Below are 21086 nucleotides of genomic sequence, written 5' to 3'. Positions count from 1 at the left end.
ACTTTAGTTTCTGCTCTGTGCTAATGAGATCTATTTTGTTTTTCACTTTGCTTGTAAGGAGACGTGATCAGAATTTCAGTTCTATACCTATTTATGGTAAGTGTCAGTCTGTTTGGTCAAATGTTCAAGTAAGTAGAAGAAATCATTCTAGGGAACCGGTGACAAGGAAATGTGAGGAAGAGGTTGTAGATGGACATCTTGGAATGGACCCAGAGTGTGAGAAATTTGTGTTGTATGTGAATGCATACTTAGTTACCCATGAGAGAAGAGGCTCTCAATAATCTGGTGACAATATGTCCAATTTTTGGATGATAGTGGGTCTCTTTTCTCAGCCACCCCAGTACTTGCTCAATGAGTCTATAAATAACGGGGCCATGGTGGCAAGAATTGAGCTACAGATAGATGGAAAAATATGTCCTTTCTTTCATCAAAGCTGAATCTGACTGTCTCCATCACTAAATGCCTAATTTGCCAGTGACAAAAGCTGATGCTGAGTTTTCAATACGGTGGCATGCCTGGGAGGGAGCATCCAGTCACCTAGCAGTAGATTGATTATATTAGTCTCTGCCATTATGAAGTGGGCAATGATTTGTCCTCAGAGGAATAGACACTTATTCTGGATAGACACTTATCCAGACACTTATTTGACACTTATTCTTCTCTGCCTGTCATGCTTTGCCTAGCACTAACTTCTTTAGAATTACTAAATGTCTATTCACTGCCATGGCATCCCACCTAACACTGAATCTGAACAAGGAACTCATTTTACAGTCAAAATGAGACAATGCAAAATGTCAATTGGATTCACTGGTTTTACCATGTGCCCTATTGCCCAGAAGAAACTGATATTACAAGAATCATTAATGGTATAATCAAGACTGAGTTATGACACTTGTCAGGGGACAATATCTTATAAAATTAATGTTCTTCCCTATAGAAGACACCATTACCTGAGGGATGCTGAAGAAGATGACTCAGAAGGCTGAGCAAATCCTGCTCCAGACACAGACACTATTCATTCCAGACAATTTGTTCCTTGCTATGCTCTCTGCTGTACACTGCAACTTGTGTAGGCTATTAATCCTTTTTATGCTCTTGCTTTGTCTGCAACCTGGACCTGCTACACTCTATTGGACTCATATCTTAGATCCGCCTTTCTTTCCCCCTGTCACCTGGGCAGACATCCCAGGTTCAAGCGATCCTCCTGCGTCAGCCTCCCAAGTAGCTGGAACTACAGGCATGCACCACCACGCCCGGCTAATTTTTGTATTTTTAGTAGAGACAGGGTTTCACCATGCTGGCCAGGATGGTCTCAATTTCTTGATCTCATGATCCGCCCACCTCAGCCTCCCAAAGTGCTGGGATTACAGGCAGGAGCCACTGCACCCAGCCTGGCTATTTCACTTTCATAAACACCATTCTACTACTACTTAAACTTCTAAATAATAATTGCAACAACATATGCTTCCAGTCACAATGAAACTATTCATTATAGAGATAAAAATGCGCTTCTATAAAAGGAGAAACCCAAAATCTCATCAGTGTCTGTATCTATCTCTGAATGATTACTCCTTTTCTAGTTAAATCACAACCCTGATGTAATATACTGTAACCAACCCAAGGATATTATGGCATTGAAAAATAATATTAATATGATTGAATAATAAAATCAATCAGTCATACTATGTAAAACAATAGAGAGAAGAGAGATGAATGAATGAGAAAAACATAGACATAACAGTACAAAGAAGAAAATATGGGCAGCGTTTATAGGCCTTATTTCTGCAGTTTATCACCAAGACATTGATTGCTACTTATAATTCTTTCTTCCCAAACTCCTATCCTATCCCCTTTAGCCTCCTTTATTACCTCAGCTAGTTGCTGTTCTTTGCCTTCTTAGATAATCTAAATCTTGGTTGTTGAAAGATATGAACATACAGAATTCCTGCCTGTATAGTGTGGCTGTAACGTTTCATTGTCTTTTGTCATTGGATAGCAGTTTGATACGTTCTGGCTGTGGCCCCACTCAAATCTCATATTAAATTGTAATCCCCATAATCCCCACATGTTGGTGGAGGGACCTGGTGGGAAGCGATTGGATCATGGTGACAGTTTCTCCCATGATGTTCTCATGATAGTGAGTGCGTCCTCATGAGATCTGATGGTTTTATAAGTGTCTGGCATTTCCCCTACTTGCATTGACTTCTTCCTGCTGCCCTGCGAAGAAGGTTCCTGCTTCTGCTTCACTTTCTGCCATGGTTGTAAGTTTTCTGAGGCCTTCCCACCCATGCAGAACTGTGAGTTAATTAAACCTCTTTTCTCTATAAATTACCCAATCTCAGGTATTTCTTCATAGCAGTGAGTGAATGGACTAATACAGTAAATTGATACCACAGAAAGTGGTGCACTGCTATAATGATACCCTACAACGTGGAAGCGACTTTGGAATTGGGTAACAGGCAGAGGTTGGAACAGTTTGGAGGGCTCAGAAGACAGGAAGATGTGGGAAAGCTCAAAACTTCCTAGAGACTTGTTGAATGGCTTTGTTCAACAAATTGTTCAACACATCAATGGCTTTTTGAATGCTGATAGTGATATGAACAATAAAGTCCAGGGTGAGGTGGTCTCAGATTGAGATAAGGAACTTGTTGGGAACAGGAATAAAGGTGTCTTTTGCTATGCTTTAGCAAAGTAACTGGCAGAATTTTGACCCTGCCATATAGCTCTGGGAAACTTTAACTTCAGAGAGATGATTTAGGATATCTCACAGAAGAAATTTCTAAGCAGCAAAGCATTCAAGATGTGACTTGGGTGCTCTTCAAAGCATTCAGTTTTATGCATTCACAAAGAGATGGTTTGGAATTGGAACTTATGTTTAAAAGGGAAGCAGAGCATCAAAGTTTTAAAAATTTGCAGCCTGATGATGTGATAGAAAAGAAAAAGCCATTTTCTGAGGAGAAGTTCAAGCTGGCAACAGAAATTTGCATGAGTAATGAGGATCCAAATGTTAATTGCCAAGACAATAGTGAAAATGTCTCCAGGGTATGTCAGGTGTCTTCAAGGAAGCCCCTTTTATCACAGACTCAGAGGCCTAGGAGGAAAAAATGATTTCATGGACTAGGCCCAGGGCCTTGCTTCTTTGTGCATTCTCAGGACTTGGTGCCCTGTGTCCTAGCTGTGACTAAAAGGGGTCAATGTACAGCTCAGGCCATTGCTGCAGAGGGTGCAAGCTCCAAGCCTTAGTGGCTTCCACATGGTGTTGGTCCTGTGGATGCACAGAAGTCAATAATTGAGGTTTGTGAACCTCTGCCTAGATTTCAGAAGATGCATGGAAACATCTGGATGTCCATGCAGAAGTTTGCTGCAGAGGTGGAGCTCTCATGGAGAACCTCTGCTAGGGCAATGTGGAAGGGAAATGTGGGCTCACAGCCCCCACACACAGTCCCCACTGGGGTACTGCCTATTGAAACTATGAAAAGAGGACCTATAGATACCAGAATGGTATATCCACTGACAGTTTGCACCATTAACCTGGAAAAGTGACAGACACTCAATACCAGTCTGTGAAAGCAGCTGGGAGGGGGTCTGTATCCTGCAAAGCCACATGGGCAAAGCTGCTGAAGACCATGGGAGCCCACTCCTGGCATCAGCATGACCTGGAAGTGACATGTGGTGTCAAAGGAAATTATTTAGGAGCTTTAAGATATAATGACTGACATGTTGGATTTTAGACATGCACAGGGCCTGTAGCCATTCTGTTTTGGTCAATTTCTCTCTTTTGGAATGGGTGCATTTACCCAATGCTTGTATCCCCATTGTGTCTTGGGAGTAACTAACTTGCTTTTGATTTTACAGGCTCCTAGGCAAAAGAGATTTGCATTGTCTCAGATGAGACTTTGGACTTGGATTTTTGGGTTAATGCTGAAATGAGTTAGCACTTTGGAGGACTCTTGGGAAGGCATGATTGTGTTTTGAAATGTGAAGACATGAGATTTGGGAGGGGCCAGGGGTGGAATGATATGGGTTGGCTTTGTCCCCACACAAATCTCGTCTTGAATTGTAATCCTCACAATCCCCACATGTCATGAAAGGGACCCAGTGGAAAGTCACCAGATCATGGGGGCAGTTTCCCCCATGCTATTCTCGTTATGGTGAGTAGGTTCTCACAAGAGCTGATGGTTTTATAATTGTCTATCATTTTCCCTGCTTGCACTCACTTCTTCCTGCCACCCTGTGAAGAAAACAGTAATGTATGGTGTGGTCCAAATGAATTGTTAGCGTAGGGGAGAGGATATGCTTGTGTTCACATCCCCTCAGGTCCTCTTTAGATTCCAGCACGATGCATCAAACCATACCATGGTGTGGCTAGGACCCAACCCAGTACCAGAAATGAAGGAAATGACCCTGCAGGAACCACGGCCCCAGATGATGTGGCTTCCTCTGATGACATAAGCCTCAGACATTTCTGAAAACATTACTGTTTTCATCTTTCCATAAAACTGTGGGTTTTATGTCTTGAGAGGTTTTAGCAAAGTACTTTTCTACAGCTGATTGAAATTTATTATCTAAATTTTAAAAAGTAAGGGTAAATAAGGTTTGTGCCAATAGTGTTGCAGGGTCCTTACTCATATTCCCCCTTTATTGTTTTCTGAGCATATTTTTGAGGGTGGAATGGGTACATTCTACTATGGCCTGTCCTTGGAGGTTATACGGAATGCCTGTGGCAAATGTTAGATTTCCACATGTGACAAAATTGTTGAAATTGTGAGCTGGCATAAGCCGGATCATTACCATTTATAATTTTTGTGGGCCATCCCTTAAATGCAAAAGTTAAAAGAAGATGTTTAATGACATATTGGGTGGACTCTCCAGGAAGAGTATGAGCACTAATTAAATGAAAATTGATATCAACGGATACATGTACATATCTAAGTTTCCCAAATTCAGAGATATGTGTAACATCTGTTTGCCATACTGATTAGGTTTTGTTCCTCTACAGTTAACACCTGTAGAAGCAGGGGATGTGCCTGTGAGCTGACAATCTGGGCATTGTAGAATAATTTGTTTAGCTAGTCTCTGGGTAAGTTGAAATTGTTTAGATAAGTTTCTCCAGTTTGGGTGTAAAAATTGATGCTATTGGGTAGCTTGGTCAAGCAGATGTCATAACCCGTAGGTCTGCTTGATCCTTGCCATAAGCCAGTGGGCCAGCAGTGAGCTGTGGGCCTGAATGTGTGTAATAAAAATAGGATGTATATGTTGATCTAGCAATTGCTGAAGTCAGAGAAAAAGTGCACACAGGGTGGGCTCCAGAGTGGACTTAATGAGGGCTGCCTCAAGGTTCTGCAATAAATAGAGTAAGCAGAGTCACTAACAATATTGATAGACTGAGCAGAAAAAGTTTCCAAGGCCAATATTAAGGCTCCAACCTCAGCTCTTTGAGTGCTAGTAAATCCAGAATGAGTGAGAGAATTACGTGGTCTCCACCAGACAGCCACTTTTCCAAGTTTACCAGAGCCATCAGTAAACAATGTCAAAGTGTTACGTATGGAGGATTGAACTGTTTTAGTAGGCAAAACCACAGAAGTACGAGATAAGAACTGAAGTACTTTATCAGCAGGAAGGGTATGCTCTATATGGCCTGTATAATCAGAGAGTGCTATTTGCAGGTCCACAGATGAGGGCAATACTGCTTCGAATTCCTTTTTACTTAAAGGAATTCTGATGATATCAGGGTCATAACCTAGTAATAGATTGCATCATCTGCAGCCTGAATAGATGACTTTATTAACTAGCTGAATATAGGGAGAGAGTGTTTTAGTCTCGGTATGTGAGCAAAAGTCCCATTCTAGAAAGTGTAGCTCTGGAGCCGTCTGTCCTATTAACGCTGTAGGGGAGTGTTTGGTAGGGAAAACAAACAATTGAATTTAATACCGTGGATTTATGAGATCTAGTTGCCTTTGAGAAATCCTGTGTGTATGCAGCACAATTTCCCTTTGTGCTGCAGGAGTTAAATACCTAGGAGAGTCTAGGGTAGCATTGCCTTTTAAGAAGAAAACAGGTTCTGTAACTTATCAGTAGATATGCCTAAGGCGGGGCAAAGTCAGTTAATATCGTCTAGTAATTTCTGATAATCATGTAAGGTGTGTAAGTTGCTAGTATTTAATTTAACCTTTTGAGGTCTTACTGATCAGGAAGTTAGTATGTACCTAAGATATTTCCAAGGAGAGGACATTTGTACTTTTTCAGATGCTATGATTAAACCTCTTAACTGTATATTCTTTACGAGAAAGGCATGTAACTTTAAAAGTTCTGGCTCTGTTGGGGCTACTAGTAAAATATCATCCATAAAATGAATAATCTTGCAATTAGAAAATTCTTTTCTACTGGGGAGCAAAACCTGATTTATATGATACTGACACATTGTAGGACTGTTCAGCATTCCTTGAGGAAGCAGTTTCCAATGAAATTGGCAAGCTGGCCTTTCATTATTGATAGCTGGTATCGTAAACACAATTTTTTCTCTGTCCTGTTTTCAAGGGGAATAGTATAAAAACAGTCCTTTTTTTTTTTTTTTGAGACAGAGTCTCGCTCTGTCACCCAGGCTGGAGTGCAGTGGCCGGATCTCAGCTCACTGCAAGCTCTGCCTCCCGGGTTTACACCATTCTCCTGCCTCAGCCTCCCAAGTAACTGGGACTACAGGCGCCCGCCACCTCGCCCGGCTAGTTTTTTTTGTATTTTTTTTTAGTAGAGACGGGGTTTCACCATGTTAGCCAGGATGGTCTCGATCTACTGACCTCGTGATCCGCCCGTCTTGGCCTCCCAAAGTGCTGGGATTACAGGCTTGAGCCACCGCGCCCGGCCAAAAACAGTCTTTTAAGTCAATAATGATTATAGGCCAATCTCAAGGAATCGCTGTGGTGGAGGGGAGCCCCTGATGAAGGGGCCCCATAGGTTGCAAATTAGCATTGATAGCACATAAGTCATGCAATAGTCTCCATTTACCAGACTTTTGGGGAATAACGAAAATGGATGAATTCCAAGGGCTGTTTGACGGTTTTATGTGGCCGGCTTTTAATTACTCCTCAACTAATTCATGAGGTTATTGTAATTTCTCTCCCTTTAAAGGCCACTGTTCTACCCAAAGTGGATACTGAGAGAGCCATGTCAGGGGTATGGGAGGGATAATAACAGTGGCCATTATTAGAAAGGGGTCTGCAGAGTGACCTGTTCCCCGCCTTTGGGCTAACAGATTAACAGGGATGGGCGTGATTAGAGGTTATATAACTGCCTCTGAATCACAACAGGTTAGGGGGTGTGTGCCTTGCTTGGCTGTGCGCACTTGCCAGATGCTGACAAGTTTTTGTTTCTGAGTGACCCAAGGCCAAGTTTCTGGCCAGTTTTGATAACTAATGATCAGAATATCTGCCTCTGTGTCCAATAAGTCAGTGACATTCTTATTCCCAATTTTTAAGGTGATCATGGGTCTCTGATCAGTGATTAATTGATTCCAATGTACTCCTGTGGCTCCTATGCTTCCAAAACTTCCCTTTCCCCTTTCCTTTCCATGAGCACTGGGGACCCAATATGGTAAACACAGTAACTGAGTGATCTTTGATCCATAGGAAGAATATACAGACCTTTACATTACATCATAACTAATATCTCACCTTGATAATCACTATCAGTTACACTGGTGGGCAGATTAATTCCTTTACTGGATAGGCTTGATCTCCCTAGTACTAATCCCACTGTTCCCAGAGGCAGTGGTCCCCAGATCCCAGTTGCAACCCTTTTAGAGTCTTCTTCTTTTTTTAGCACTAATTCTTTGGGTCAGAGTAAGTCCAGTCCTGCACTCCCAATGGTGGCTGCTCTGAGAGAGAGGACTGTGGGCCTTCCATCTGAGTGAGGAAAGCTGCTAGCATTGCCCCAGTTTGAAGCGGGGCCTGGGGTTGGCCCCTCATGAAGTTTCCTACCTGGTTACTTGTGGGGTTGCCGTTTTTATCAAATTTGGACCTGAATTAATTTGCCCAATATTTTCCCTTTTTACATCAGGGGCATATAGAAGGGGGTTCTTTTCCTGAGTTACCTTGGTCTCTATTATTGGGGCATTCCCTCTTCATATGACCTGGCTCTCTGCATAGAAAACAATTTGGGTCTCTCTCCCTTTTCTCTTTAGGAGACCTTAATGCTATAGCTAATATTTTGGCTTTGTGTATTTCAGTCCTCACCAGTTGACATGCTCATATAAGTTCCCCAACTGTGGCTGCCTTTCCTCTGATTGCCTGCAATGCTTGTTGGCAATCCACATTAGCGTTTTCATATACCAGTTGCAACAATAAGATATCAGCGGCCTGGGCGTGACTAAATTGTCTCTTAATTCCCTGGGTTAACTGATTGATAAACTCAACAAACGGCTCCCGAGGCCCTTGGTGAACATTTATAAAAGATTCCTGTTGAACTCCGCATTCAGGAATTCAGTCCCAAGCCCTGAGAGTGCACAAAGACACTTGTGGATAGGCCTGAGGATCAAAATTTGTTGTTGTTGTACATTGGCATGGGGACCCCTCCCCTGGAGCATAGCAGCTGTTATGTCTTGCCTGACCACCTTATTCTGGTTGGCTTGTTCGCACAACTGCTCATATTCTGCCTTCCAGAGGAGGTAATGGCTGGGCTCCAAAGTTGTTTTAGCTAGCACTGACCAGTCACATGGGTTCATACAGAAGTTGTCTGCCAAGGCTTCAATCATTCCTTTCATAAATGAGTAGAGGCTCCATTTTCTTTAATGCTTTTTCTTAGTTACCTATAAGCATTAAAAGAAATGGGTTCATGCACTTAATTGCCCTGTCAATCTTGCATTACCAGGCAGGCTAAGAGCTCCCCTTCTAATGCTGCTTGCCTAAGACAGGGTCCCATAGCTGTAGCATATCCCTTGTCTTTTTTCCAATTTATTGGAGGAGGGGGCTCAGGCGAAACCTCTGTTTCCTCTTTGTTATTTTGGCCCAGTCATAGCGGCGCTGAGGGATAAGGAGGAGGTAAGGTAGGTGATGGTTCCTCTTCCCTTCCCTTCTGAGGTTCTTCTGTGTATAACGGGGCCAGAACTGCCCTATCTAAGGCCATAATATTAGAGATGTTACTGGGACCTGTTGCCCTTGCATATGATGTTGTTTAAGATTTCTTCCCACTTGTTCCCAGAGCTCTACGTCTAGTATAACTTCTGGGAACCATGGATTATGGAAAACAACCGTTTGCATTAGGTCCCTTAATTGAGCCTGTGAAACCGAGGCTCTGCCAGCTTTAAGCAGCTGTTTCAATACTTTTATATACTGCTTCTATTGTGCTGATAACTGTTGTCCCATGATGAAACCCGAGCCTGAATAATTCCCTCGAACTTGGAAATCCCAAGCAGGCACCAATGACTTACTGACTGTGCAGTGTTTTCACCTTCATTTTTGAGGGTTCTGTTGCGATCTGTTGCAGCGTTCCTCATACAGAGAACTACCTGCCGGTCTGACTCACAGACCCTGGCTGAACGATGGATGAACAAATGCACTGAGACACAGGTATCCAGTGAAAAAGTGGGCTGGGGACCAGGCTGCCCACAGACACTGAGAAGGGTGCTGTAAAGAGTCAGCAGCTGTGGCCCTGACAAGCTGGCTCTGCAGGCATTTATTCAGTATATATTTAATGACAAAGGCCTTGGGTCAACACACTTGTGGGCAATTCACATGGTTGCCCTCCATCCCACTGCCCAAGAGTAGTCCTGCATGTGGATGATTAAAGACCAGGTTCTGAGGCCTAAGTAAACTAACTTATCTAGATCAGTTTCTTTACATCCCCTTGTTATCTAACCTAAGCTTTCAGGCACTGGATAAGAGAATCTGGCTGTCTTCAGCCAAATCCTTTTCCGAAGGTTTTGTAAAACCTTCCAGCTTTCCAAGAAGGTTTGCATCTTTCTACAATTTTTCCCACTACCCTGACTGATCTCCTACAGGTAGGTTGGTGTTTCTAGGAACTTATTAATTTATTCTAGGTTACCCAATTTTTTGGGGGGTTGGCTCACAAGTGTTCATGGTATTCTCTTATTATCCTTATTTCTTTGGTGTCACTTGTGATGTCTCTTCTTTCATCTCTGATTTTGGTTTTTGAGTCTTCTATTTTCTTAATTAATCTCTGTGCTATTGGTTTCTGGTTTTATTCTATTGTTATTGGAAAAGATACCATGTATGATTTCTATATTCTTTATTTTTTTTTAAGACTTGTACTGTGATCTAACATGTGGTCTATCTTGGAGAACATTCCACGTGCACTTGAGAAGAACATATTCTGCTGTCATTTAATGGAGGGTTCTATGTCTGTCTGTCAGGTCTAGTTGGTCTATACTGTTGTTCAAGTCCTCTATTTCCTTATTGACCTTCTCTCTTGTTCTATCCATTATTGAAGGTGAATTATTAAAGTGCCCTACTATTATTGTGTTTGTCTATTTCTCCCTTCAATTCTGTCCAAGTCTGCTTCAAATATTTAGAATCTCTGAGGTTTAGTACATAAATCTTTATGATTGTTATATTTCTTGCTGAATTGACTATCTTATTATTATGCAACATGCTTCTTCATCTCTTGTAACAGTTTTTGATATAAAGTCTATTTCACCTGGTACTAATATAGGCACCCCGTTCTCTTTTGGTTACCACTTACATTAAATATCTTTTTGCAGACTGTGAGTATAGACTTAAAGTGAGTCTCTTCTAGACAATATATACTTGTATCTTGTTCTTTTAATCAATTCACCCAATCAATCTATGTCTTTGATTGGTGAGTTTATTTACATTTAAAATAATTACTGATAGGGAAGGACTTACCATTGCTAGTTTGTTGTTTTCTGGGTTTTGTAGCCCTTTTTTTCCCCCTCTTTTCCTTTTTATTGCCTACCTTTAGGTTTCATTGATATTTTTGTGGTTATATGCTTTGATGTCTTCATTTCCTTTTGTGTATTTTTTTTTTTTTTTTGAGACAGAGTCTCGCTCTGTTGCCCAGGCTGGAGTGCAGTGGCGTGATCTCGGTTCACTGTAAGCTCTGCTTCCTGGGTTCATGCCATTCTCCTGCCTCAGTCTCTTGAGTAGCTGGGACTACAGGCACCTGCTGCCACGCCCAGCTAATTTTTTGTATTTTTATAGAGATGGGGTTTCACTGTGTTAGCCAGGATGGTCTCGATCTCCTGACCTTGTGATCTGACCACCTCAGCCTCCCAAAGTGCTGGGTTTACAGGTGTGAGTCACCACGCCCAGCGTTGTGTATGTTTTATAGATATTTTCTTTGTGAATACCATTGCAATTACATATAATATATTTAAATGATAGCATTCTATTTTAAATGATAATAATCTCAATCATATACAAAAATGCTACTTCTTTATATGTCCACTCCACCCCCACTTTGTTACTGATATCACAAGTTACATCTTTATATATTGTAAACTCATTAAAACAGATTTATAGTTCTTAAAATATCTTTGCTATTTAAATTCTATGCATCAAAAATACAATAGGACAGGTTACTATATTTGTCCATATATGTACCTTTATGGAGAATCTTATGTTTTCATATAGCTTTGTGTTGCTGTCTACAATCTTTTCATTTCAACTGGAAGGACTCTTGTTAGCACTTCTTGTAGAGAAGGTCTAGAGGTAATGAACTCTCTCAGTGTTTGTTTATCTGAGAAAGTCTAAATTTCTCCTAAATCTTTGAAGAACAGTGTGGCCAAATACAGTATTTCTGTTTGACAATATTTTTCCTCAACACTTTGAACATATCATCTTATACTCTTATGACTTGTAAAGTTTCTACTGGAAAATCTGATAATCTTATAGAAGCTCCTTTATGTGACAAATTGCTTTTCCTGCCTGTTTTCAAGATTCTCTCTTTGTCTTTGATTTTAGGAAGTTTGGGTATACCGTGTCTTGGGGTGATTCTCATTTAATTTATCCTAGTGGAAGCTCTTTTAGTTACTTGAATCTTAATGTTCATTGTTGCTTTTGATGTGGGAATTTTTCAGCCAATATTTCTTCAAATAATCTCCCTGCCTCTTTCTCTCTCTCTTCTCCTTCTGTAATTTCTATAATGCATATATTGGTTCACTTGATAGTGTCCCATAATTCCCTTAGGCTCTTGATATTGTTTGGATATGTGCCCCCTCTAAATCTCATGGTGAAATTTAATTCACAGTGTCAGAGGTGGGCCTGGTGGGAGGTGTTTTGGTCATGGGGGCAGATCCCTCATGACTTGGTGCTGTCCTTGTGACAGTGAATAAGTTCTCATGAAATCTGATTGTTTGAAAGTGTAGGCACCTCCCCACTACTCTCTGTCTCTCGCTCCCATTTTTGTCATATGAGACACTTGCTCCCCCTTCACTTTCTGCTTGCTCCCTAAGGTCTCCCTAGAAGTGAAGCAGATATGGACAACATGATTCCTGTACAGCCTGCAAAACTGTGAGCCAATTAAACCTTTTTTCTTTATAAATTACCCAGTCTCAGATATTTCTTTATAGCAATGCAGTAACAGCCTAATACAGCTTTCTTTACTTTTCTTCCTTCTTTTAGTTTTTCTGACTCAATGTTTTCACATGACTTGTCTTTGAGTTCACTAATTTTTTCTTCTGCCTGATCAAGCTTGCTGTTGAATTCCTTTAATGAATTTTTCAGTTCATTTGTGTTTTTCAGTTCCAGAAATGTTGTCCTTTTTAAAAATAGCTTGTATCTCTTTGTTGATATTCACATTTTGTTAATGCATTCTTTTGTGATTCATCTACTAGTATTCTCTTTAAGCTCATTGGACATCTTTATTTTTAACATTTTATTTATTTATTTATTTCGAGATGGAGTTTTGTTCTTGTTGCCCAGACTGAAGTGCAATGGCGCAATCTTGGCTCACTGCAACCTCTGTCTCTCAGGTTCAAGCAGTTCTCCTGCCTCAGCCTCCCAAGTAGCTGGGATTACAGGCATGTGCCACTACACCTGGCTAATTTTTTGTATTTAGTAGAGATGGGGTTTTACCATGTTGGTCAGGCTGGTCTCGAACTCCTGACCTCAGGTGATCTGCCCGTCTCAGCTTCCTAGGATGCTCAGATTACCGGCATGAGCCAATGTGCCTGGACTCATTGAGCATCTTTGTAACAGTTATTTTAAATTCTTTTTTAGGCAGCTCATAAATCTGAATTTCTTTAGGGCTTGTTTCTGGTGTTGTATTTATTTCTTTGGTTGGGCCATGTTTTACCCTTACTTTGTATGACCTCTATCTTTTTTCATAGGATTTGAAAAAAGCAACCACCTCTCCCAGTCTTTGTGTACTAGTTTTGTGCAAGAGAAGATGTTTACTACTCAGCTGTGCTGGAAGTTCTCTGACCTCCAAGATCTTTTCTGATCTTCTGCTCCTTTTGGTGTCTGCCTGTAGAAATGGAGCTATAATATGCTGCTCTCCTCTATTATAGGCTCCAAGCTCTGGTATCAATACCATCAGTGCTCAGAGTCTGGCAAGACCAAAACCAGTCCCTTAGGCAGCCCCAGAAAAGCCAAAACATTTTATTAAAAGTCCCCTTTTTTGCTTTCATCCACAGGAAGAAGTCCTAATAAGAAGTAGTGTTCACCCCACCCATTCCTTCATGATATGCCATCTAGGGAAAGGATGATAAACAGGTATGCCAAATGCCATAAGTTTTTCTACCTCTTTCTCTAGAATCCCCTCTTGGTTTAACATGCTTTAACTTCTCACACAGATTTTCTTGTACTTTTTTTTTTTTTCTCTTAGACAGGGTCTCATTCTGTCACCCAGGATGGAGTGCAGTGGCTTAATCATGGCTCACTGCAGTGTTGACCTCCTGGGCTCAAGCGATCCTGCTATCACAGCCTCCCAAGTAGCTGGGACTACAGGCACAGGCCACCACACCCAGCTAATTTTTTGTATACTTTGTAGAGATGGGGTTTCACCATGTTGCCCAGGCTGGACTCAAACTCTTGGGCTTAAGTCATCCACCCATCTTAGCCTCCCAAATTCTGGGACTACAGGGGTGAGCCATTGTGCCCAGCTTGTACATTATTTTTAAGTCAACATCTGTGTGGGAAAAGAAGAGCCTGCATCTTCCTAGTCTGGCCTCTTGTTGACATCACCCTATTTTAAGTAATATTCCATTTAGGATTTCACTTGTGTTTATAGATGTTAACAAAGGAAAGGCCTATGGGAAATAGACTTCATAACATGGATTCAGCAGCTTTCTTTTTCTGTTCCTTAATTTCTTCAAAATCTGTTAGACTTGATCCATAAAAATATTTGAGGGAGAGGTTTTTGACTATTGTTTTAACTTCTATTTTTTTCTATTTCTTATTTAGCAAATTTTGGCATGTTTCTGTTTCAAAATATGTATTTATTTAAGATTATAAGTGTTTGATATAAAGATGTCCATAAAATTATTCTATGATGTTCAATCTTTTAATTATATCTTCTTGGTCATTCAATGTGTGTATCACTTTCATTTTCTCTTGTCTTTTCATTTTGATACATAATATTTGTACATATCTATGGGGCACATGTGGTATTTTGTTGCATGCATAGAATATGTAATGACCAAGTCAGAGTATTTAGGGAATCCATCACCTTGAGTATTTATTATTTCTATGTGTTGAGAACATTTCAAGTCCTCTGCTATAGCTATTTTGAAATATACTGTACATTCTTGTTAACTATAAACATAATATTCATATTCTGTTATTGAATGTTAGAACTCTTTTTTTTTTTGAGATGAAGTCTCCTTCTATCATCCAGGCTGGAGTGCAGTGGTGCAATCTTGGCTCACTGCAACTGCCTTCCAGGTTCAAGCAATTCTCCTGCCTCAGCCTCCCGAGTAGCTGGGATTACAGGTGCCTGCCACCACATCTGACTAATCTTTGTATTTTTAGTGGAGATGGGGTTTCACCATTTTCACCAGTCTGGTCTTGAACTCCTGACCTCAAGTGATCCACCCACCTTGTCCTCCCAAAGTGCTGAAAATTACATGACTCACTGTGCCCAGTCTATAACTTATTTCTTCTATCTAACTGTATGTTTGTACTCAATAACCAACTTCTCCTCATCCTCTACACACTCTTCCTAGCCTCTGGTGTCCATCATTCTACTCTCTACTTCCATGAGATTGACTTTTTGAGCTCCCATATATGAGAGATAACATGTGATTTTCTCTTTCTGTGCCTAGCTTACTTAACATAATGACCTGTAATTCTATTTATGTTGCTGCAAATGACATGATTTCATTCTTTTTATGACAGAATAGTATTTCATTGCATATATATTTTTTCTTTATTCATTTGACCATTGTTGGACATGTAGATTGGTTCCGCATCTTTGTTACTGTGAATAGTGCTGCAAAATAAACATGGGGTGCAGGTATCTTTTTGATAACTAATTTCTTTTCCTTTGAATAAATACCCAGTAATGGGTAGTTCTATTTTTAATTTTTTCCAGACTATTTTCCATACTGGCTGTACTAATTTACATTCCCACCAACAGAGTGTAAGAGTTCCCTTTTCTCCACATTCTCACCAGCATCTGTTATTTTTTGTCTCTTTGATAACAGTCATTCTGACTGGGATAAGGTGATATCTCATTGTGGTTTTGACTTACATTGTCCTGATAATTAGTGATGTTGAGCATTTTTTCATATACCTTTTGGCTATTCTTGTGTCTTCCTTTGAGAAACATCTGTTTATGTCCTTTGCCCTTTTTTTCTTTGGGATGAAGTCCACTCTGTCTCCCAGGCTGAAGTGCGGTGGTGCAATCTAGGCTCACTGCAACCTTGGCCTCCTGGGTTCAAGCAATTCTCCTGCCTCAGCCTCCTGAAGCTGGGATTACAGGCACCCGTCACCATGCCAGCTATTTTTTTCTTTTTTCTTTTTTTCTTTTTGTATTTTTGGTAGAGACGGGTTTTTGCCATGTTGGCCAGTCTGGTCTCGAACTCCTGACCTTAGGTGATCCGCCCACCTCAGCTTCCCAAAGTGCTGGGATTACAAGCGTGCGCCACCGTGCCTGGCTCTTTGCCTTTTTTTTTTTTTTTTTTGACATGGAGTCTCACTCTGTCGTCCAGGCTGGAGTGCAGTGGCACGATCTTGGCGCACTGCAACCTCTGCCTCCTGGGTGCAAGCAATTCTCCTGCCTCAGCCTCCCGAGTAGCTGGGATTACAGTCACACGCCACCACACCCACCTAATTTTTGTATTTTTTAGTAGAGACAGGGTTTCACCATTTTGGCCAGGCTGGTCTCGAACTCCTGACCTCAAGTGATCTGCCCACCTCAGCCTCCCAAAATGCTAGGATTACAGGCATGAGCCACACGCTTAGCCTGCCTATTTTTTAGTGGGATTTTTTTAACTGTTCACATATTTTAGTTCATTATATATTCTAAATATTACTCCCTTGTCAGATAGTTTGCAAATATTCTCTGCCATTCAACAAGTTGTCTCTTTATTTTGTAGATTGTTTCCTTTACTGTGCAGAAGCTTTTTACTTTAACATAGTCCCATTTGTCTATTTGTTTTTGTTACTTGTGCTTTTGAGGTTTTAACTGTAAAATCATTGCCTAAAGTCCTGAAATAGTTCCCTTATATTTTATTGTAGTTATTTTACAGCTTTGGGTGTTACATTTTAGTCTTTAATCCATCTTAAGTTGATTTGTGTATGTGGTAAGATGCGGGGGTCCAGTTTTATTCTTCTGAATATGGATATCCAATATATCTAGCACCATTTATTGAAGAGATTGCCCTTTCCCCAGTGTCTTTTCTTGATGTCTGTTAAATCAGTTGGCTGTAAATGCATGTATTTATTTCTGGATTCTCTCTTATGTTCCTTTGGTGTGTGTCTTTTTATACCAATACGCTGCTGTTGTTATAGCTTTTTATTTATTTATATTTTGAAGTCAGATAGTCTGATGCCTCCAGCTTTGTTCTTTTTGCTCGGGATTGCTTTGGCTTTTCAGGCTCCTTTTTAGTTTCATGTGAATTTTAGAATTTTTCTTATTTTGTGAAAATGACACTGATATTTTGACAGACATTGAATTTGTAGATTGGTTTGGGTAGTATGGTCATTTTAACAATGTTAATTGTTCTGTTCCATGAGCATGAAATGTCTTTCCATTTGTTTGCATCTTCTTCAATTTCCTTCATCAGAGTTTTATAGTTTTTCTTGGAGGTCTTTCATTTCCTTGGTTAAACTTATTCCTGTTTTTCTTTTCTTTTTTTTTTTTCAGTTTTTGTAAATGGCATTGCCTTCTTGATTTCTTTTTTGGCCATTATTCATGCATAGAAATGCAAACTAATTTTGGATGTTGATTTTGTATTCTGCAACTTTATTAATTTATGGGATCTCAATTTTTTTGGGTGTAGTACCCATACATGAACTGTTGTCAGTCTGATGAGATAAACGCAATATTGAGAATAAGTGTTTAGGAACTTTTATGAAACTTTCAGGGAGTAACATCTGTTAAATCTAATAAACAATTTGGCCTTGTATTTTGCATACTTTTTCTTCAATTTTCCTAGTGCAGTTATCCCTTAGTAGCTGCAGGTTATTGGTTTCAGGACTCTCAAGGATAGTAAAATCTAAGGATGCTCAAGTCCCTTATATAAAATGGCATTAGTATCTACATATAACCTATGCATATTCTCCTGTATACTTTAACTCAACTCTAGATTACTTATAATATCTAATACAATGTAAATGTTATATAAATAGTTGTTACATTGTATTGTTTTCTATTTGTCTTGTTTTTTACAATTTAAAAAAAATTTTCAATCTGTGGTTGGTTGAATCTGAGGACATGGAACCCATGGGTATAGAGGGCCAACTGTGATTAATTTTTCTTATATTTTTTTAAAAAAGTATTGGTTGGTGACGGTTTGAAAATTAAAAACGAAACACAGTTCCTTCTTGCAGATAGTCTGGGAAAAAACAGCCCAGATTATACACTGAAAAATTAATAACTTTTGGTGAGGTCCCGAGTTAACCGTTTTTTTTTTTTCATTTTTCTTTTCACTTAGAGTTCATCAATTAATTAGAGCTCACTAATTAATTTTCAGCTGATATTCTTTGCTTGTGTTTTCACTCTGAGAAGTTACCGTTTTACCAGTCAGGTTAGAAGTAATGCAGTAAGTTCAGTGGAAAAACAAGTAATAATAGATCTAATTAGTGAGACTGTACTGTGCAACCGACTCTGTATAGAGAAAAACAACCGATTACGTAGATATTTTTATTCCCATTTTAGAGATGAGAAACAACTTAACCACAGCACAGATCAAGTGTAGTGATAGAACCGGGATTCCGACGCAGGTTTGTCTAGTTCCAAAGTCTCTACACCTTTACTGCACTGTTCTTTATTAATCACTAGATAGAACCACACAAATATTGTTATATCAGGCAGAAGGTTTCGAGGGTTCTATTAACACAGTGCTAGGAATGAACTGGGTGGCAGAAAGTATATGGGTCTCCCATTCAAGGGTTCATCAGTCTTCACCATACTTAGGAAGTTTAAGTCAAAGTAGCTGACAGTGAGTTAGCATTTTGGAAGACAGGTAGAGATGGTGAAGAAATAAGGAAATTCGGCCGGGCGCGGTGGCTCAAGCCTGTAATCCCAGCACTTTGGGAGGCCGAGACGGGCGGATCACGAGGTCAGAAGATCGAGACCATCCTGGCTAACACGGTGAAACCCCGTCTCTACTAAAAAATACAAAAAATTAGCCGGGCGAGGTGGCGGGCGCCTGTAGTCCCAGTTACTCGGGAGGCTGTGGCAGGAGAATGCCGTAAACCCGGGAGGCGGAGCTTGCAGTGAGCTGAGATCCGGCCACTGCACTCCAGCCTGGGCGACAGAGCGAGACTCCGTCTCAAAAAAAAAAAAAGAAATAAGGAAATTCTTCTGTGAGTCATTATAGATATTTAAGCTTGTTAAAAAATGTTTTTGAATACCTACTCCTTTTGCCTACAGAGTACAGTTAAGGTCTCTTAAAAATTATGGAAATAAAAACAATCGGTCGCTGTCTGTCCTTGCCAAACTGAAAAAAGGAACAGAACGGCTAAGCCTTTTGTGCTTAAACACATACTCATCAGTAACTACTTTAGCTCCACAGAACACAACTAAGCTAGGTTGTTCTTCTGGGGAATGTACTTGCAAGTTAATACTGCACTTCAAGTATAAGGTTTTTTTAAGACATCAGTTGTACATTATAAATTAAATCCAGTTTAAATCAGTATGATTCTATTTATCCTAGCAAGGAATTTTTTTTTCTTTTTAAGGATCGTCTGATTTATTTTACAGGAATAATCTTTGCATAATTTTACACCCCATACATGAGATGATTGGGATTCAATCTCTATCAGAAAAATCCCTTTATGGTGTCCTTCTTACGTCCTCTGTAACAGAAAAATCCTAGCAGAAGCATTTCCTCTTTACCCAGTTCCTGTTCTCTTATCACAGTTCTATTCCTCCACACTCCCTTCCTGCTAGGCACGGGAATTTGAAAGGGCAGGGAAACACTGGTAAAAGTTTGTTTTCTACTTGGGTAATCCAATACCACCGCATCCAGTAGTATATAATTCTTTTTGCATGTATATCAGTTTCCTCCCCAATCCCTCTTCCATACCACTTTCTCACTTTTCTCTCATTATCCTGTCCTCTTGTTTTCCTTGACCTCCACATTCCTGTCTCAATCATCCTCCTGGCCTCAGGTCCTTATCTCTTTCCTGAGACCCTCCTGCTTAGTGTTCCCTCATTCTTCTTACACCTAGGATTTCTCCTCCTTCCCTAAGGGTCTAGTCCTTCATCCCTCCCGCTTCACCAGACCCTCTCACCCTGGGAGCCGCCACCTCCCTTTCCCCAAGACCCGAGGTCGCGCGGCCGGACACAGCGAGCACGGCGCGTCGGTGGCGGCATCTGAGCGGGCGCAGTGGGGTCTTCCCGCAGCCCAGCAGCCCACGGGCGCGGTGCACTCTGGGGGAACATGGCCGCTTCCGGTCTCTCTCCCGGTCCGGCGCTGGCCTGACTGCGGCCCCTGCCCGCAGCACTCCGCCCTCCGCTTCTCCCGCCCTGTGGCCGCGAAGACCGCTTCAGCCTTTCCCTCTGCTGCCTCTGCCGCGCCATGGAGAAGAGCTCGAGCTGCGAGAGTCTTGGCTCCCAGCCGGCGGCGGCTCGGCCGCCCAGCGTGGACTCCTTGTCCAGGTAACCAGGACGCCCAGGGCCCCGCCCAGCGTCCGAAGGGGATGGAGAGGGGCCGGGGACCCGCTGGATTGTTGCCCCGATTCGCGGATTCTGGTTTCTGAAGGCTGCGCCGGAATTCCTTCCCCAGGACTTGGGAACCACTTCTGCCTCTCTCTCTGGGGCGTGGAGGCTGAGGAAAAGGAGGTTAAAACTTGCTGCTGCTTTATCGATTCCTCCACCTTTCATATTCCGATCTCTTTTTCTCCCCAAAGGAGGTGGCCCCAGTTAATTACTTTCTCCTGTCTCTCATTCCCTCTCAAACCTTTTTTAAGATAGTCCCCCCGCCCCCATTCTTTTCCCCACATTTCCTGTCTTTCTCTATCACTTTTTCCAAAACCATCCTTCAGTCAGTCTTTCTTTCTCCACCCTTTCTTATGTCTTTGATTTTTGGATTCTTGCCCAAGCCTTTTCTCTCTTTTCATGGCTTCACTTTCTTAATTTCTTTCATGCTTTTCTCTACACTCTGATTTTCTTCTCGTCTCTCCTTTTGCTTAAATATGTAAATAAAAATGTCTCCTGTGCTTCTCTTTTCTAAATCTTCCAGTTGAAAGTCAGTATCAGGGAATCTGAGTGATTTTTATCCCCAGTGATGGGTGTAAGAAAACAAAATGAGTGGTAGTTTTCTTCCTTGGGCTACTGATTCTCCAGGTTGTCATTTATCTTGTAACAGATGGGAATTTTATCCTGGAATTTTGAGGAGGACTTTATGCAGCTTTGCAGAGAGCTCTTATGAATATTAACTAGACGCGTTTTGGATGCAGTCTTTTTCTTTGATTTTTAAAATAATGATTTAAAATTTTATTAAA

General features: G+C 40.9%; 1 protein-coding gene across 7 annotated transcripts in view; it reads left to right on the top strand.

Annotated features, from left to right (window-relative positions):
* Nucleotides 1-19913: 19913 nt before the first annotated feature.
* Nucleotides 19914-21086, top strand: part of MTMR2 (myotubularin related protein 2) — an 89035-nt gene continuing 87862 nt past the window's right edge. For 3 of the 7 annotated variants that reach the window (XM_033206387.1, XM_033206384.1, XM_033206389.1), the window contains exon 1: nucleotides 19994-20241. Coding sequence is in view for 1 of the 7 variants with exons in the window: in XM_033206383.1 (XP_033062274.1) it covers nucleotides 20162-20241 (80 nt within the window). In the remaining 6 variants the exon portion in view is untranslated. Of the gene's footprint in view, nucleotides 20242-21086 lie in introns of all 7 variants that reach the window. The other 4 variants (XM_033206390.1, XM_033206385.1, XM_033206383.1 and 1 more) reach the window with 3 other exon arrangements.

This window comes from Trachypithecus francoisi, unplaced genomic scaffold (assembly GCF_009764315.1).
Source record: "Trachypithecus francoisi isolate TF-2019V2 unplaced genomic scaffold, Tfra_2.0 Lachesis_group8, whole genome shotgun sequence".
Taxonomy (NCBI): Eukaryota; Metazoa; Chordata; class Mammalia; order Primates; family Cercopithecidae; genus Trachypithecus; species Trachypithecus francoisi.
Note: the sequence above shows the minus strand (reverse complement) of the source record. Positions and strands in the feature narration are given on the sequence as shown.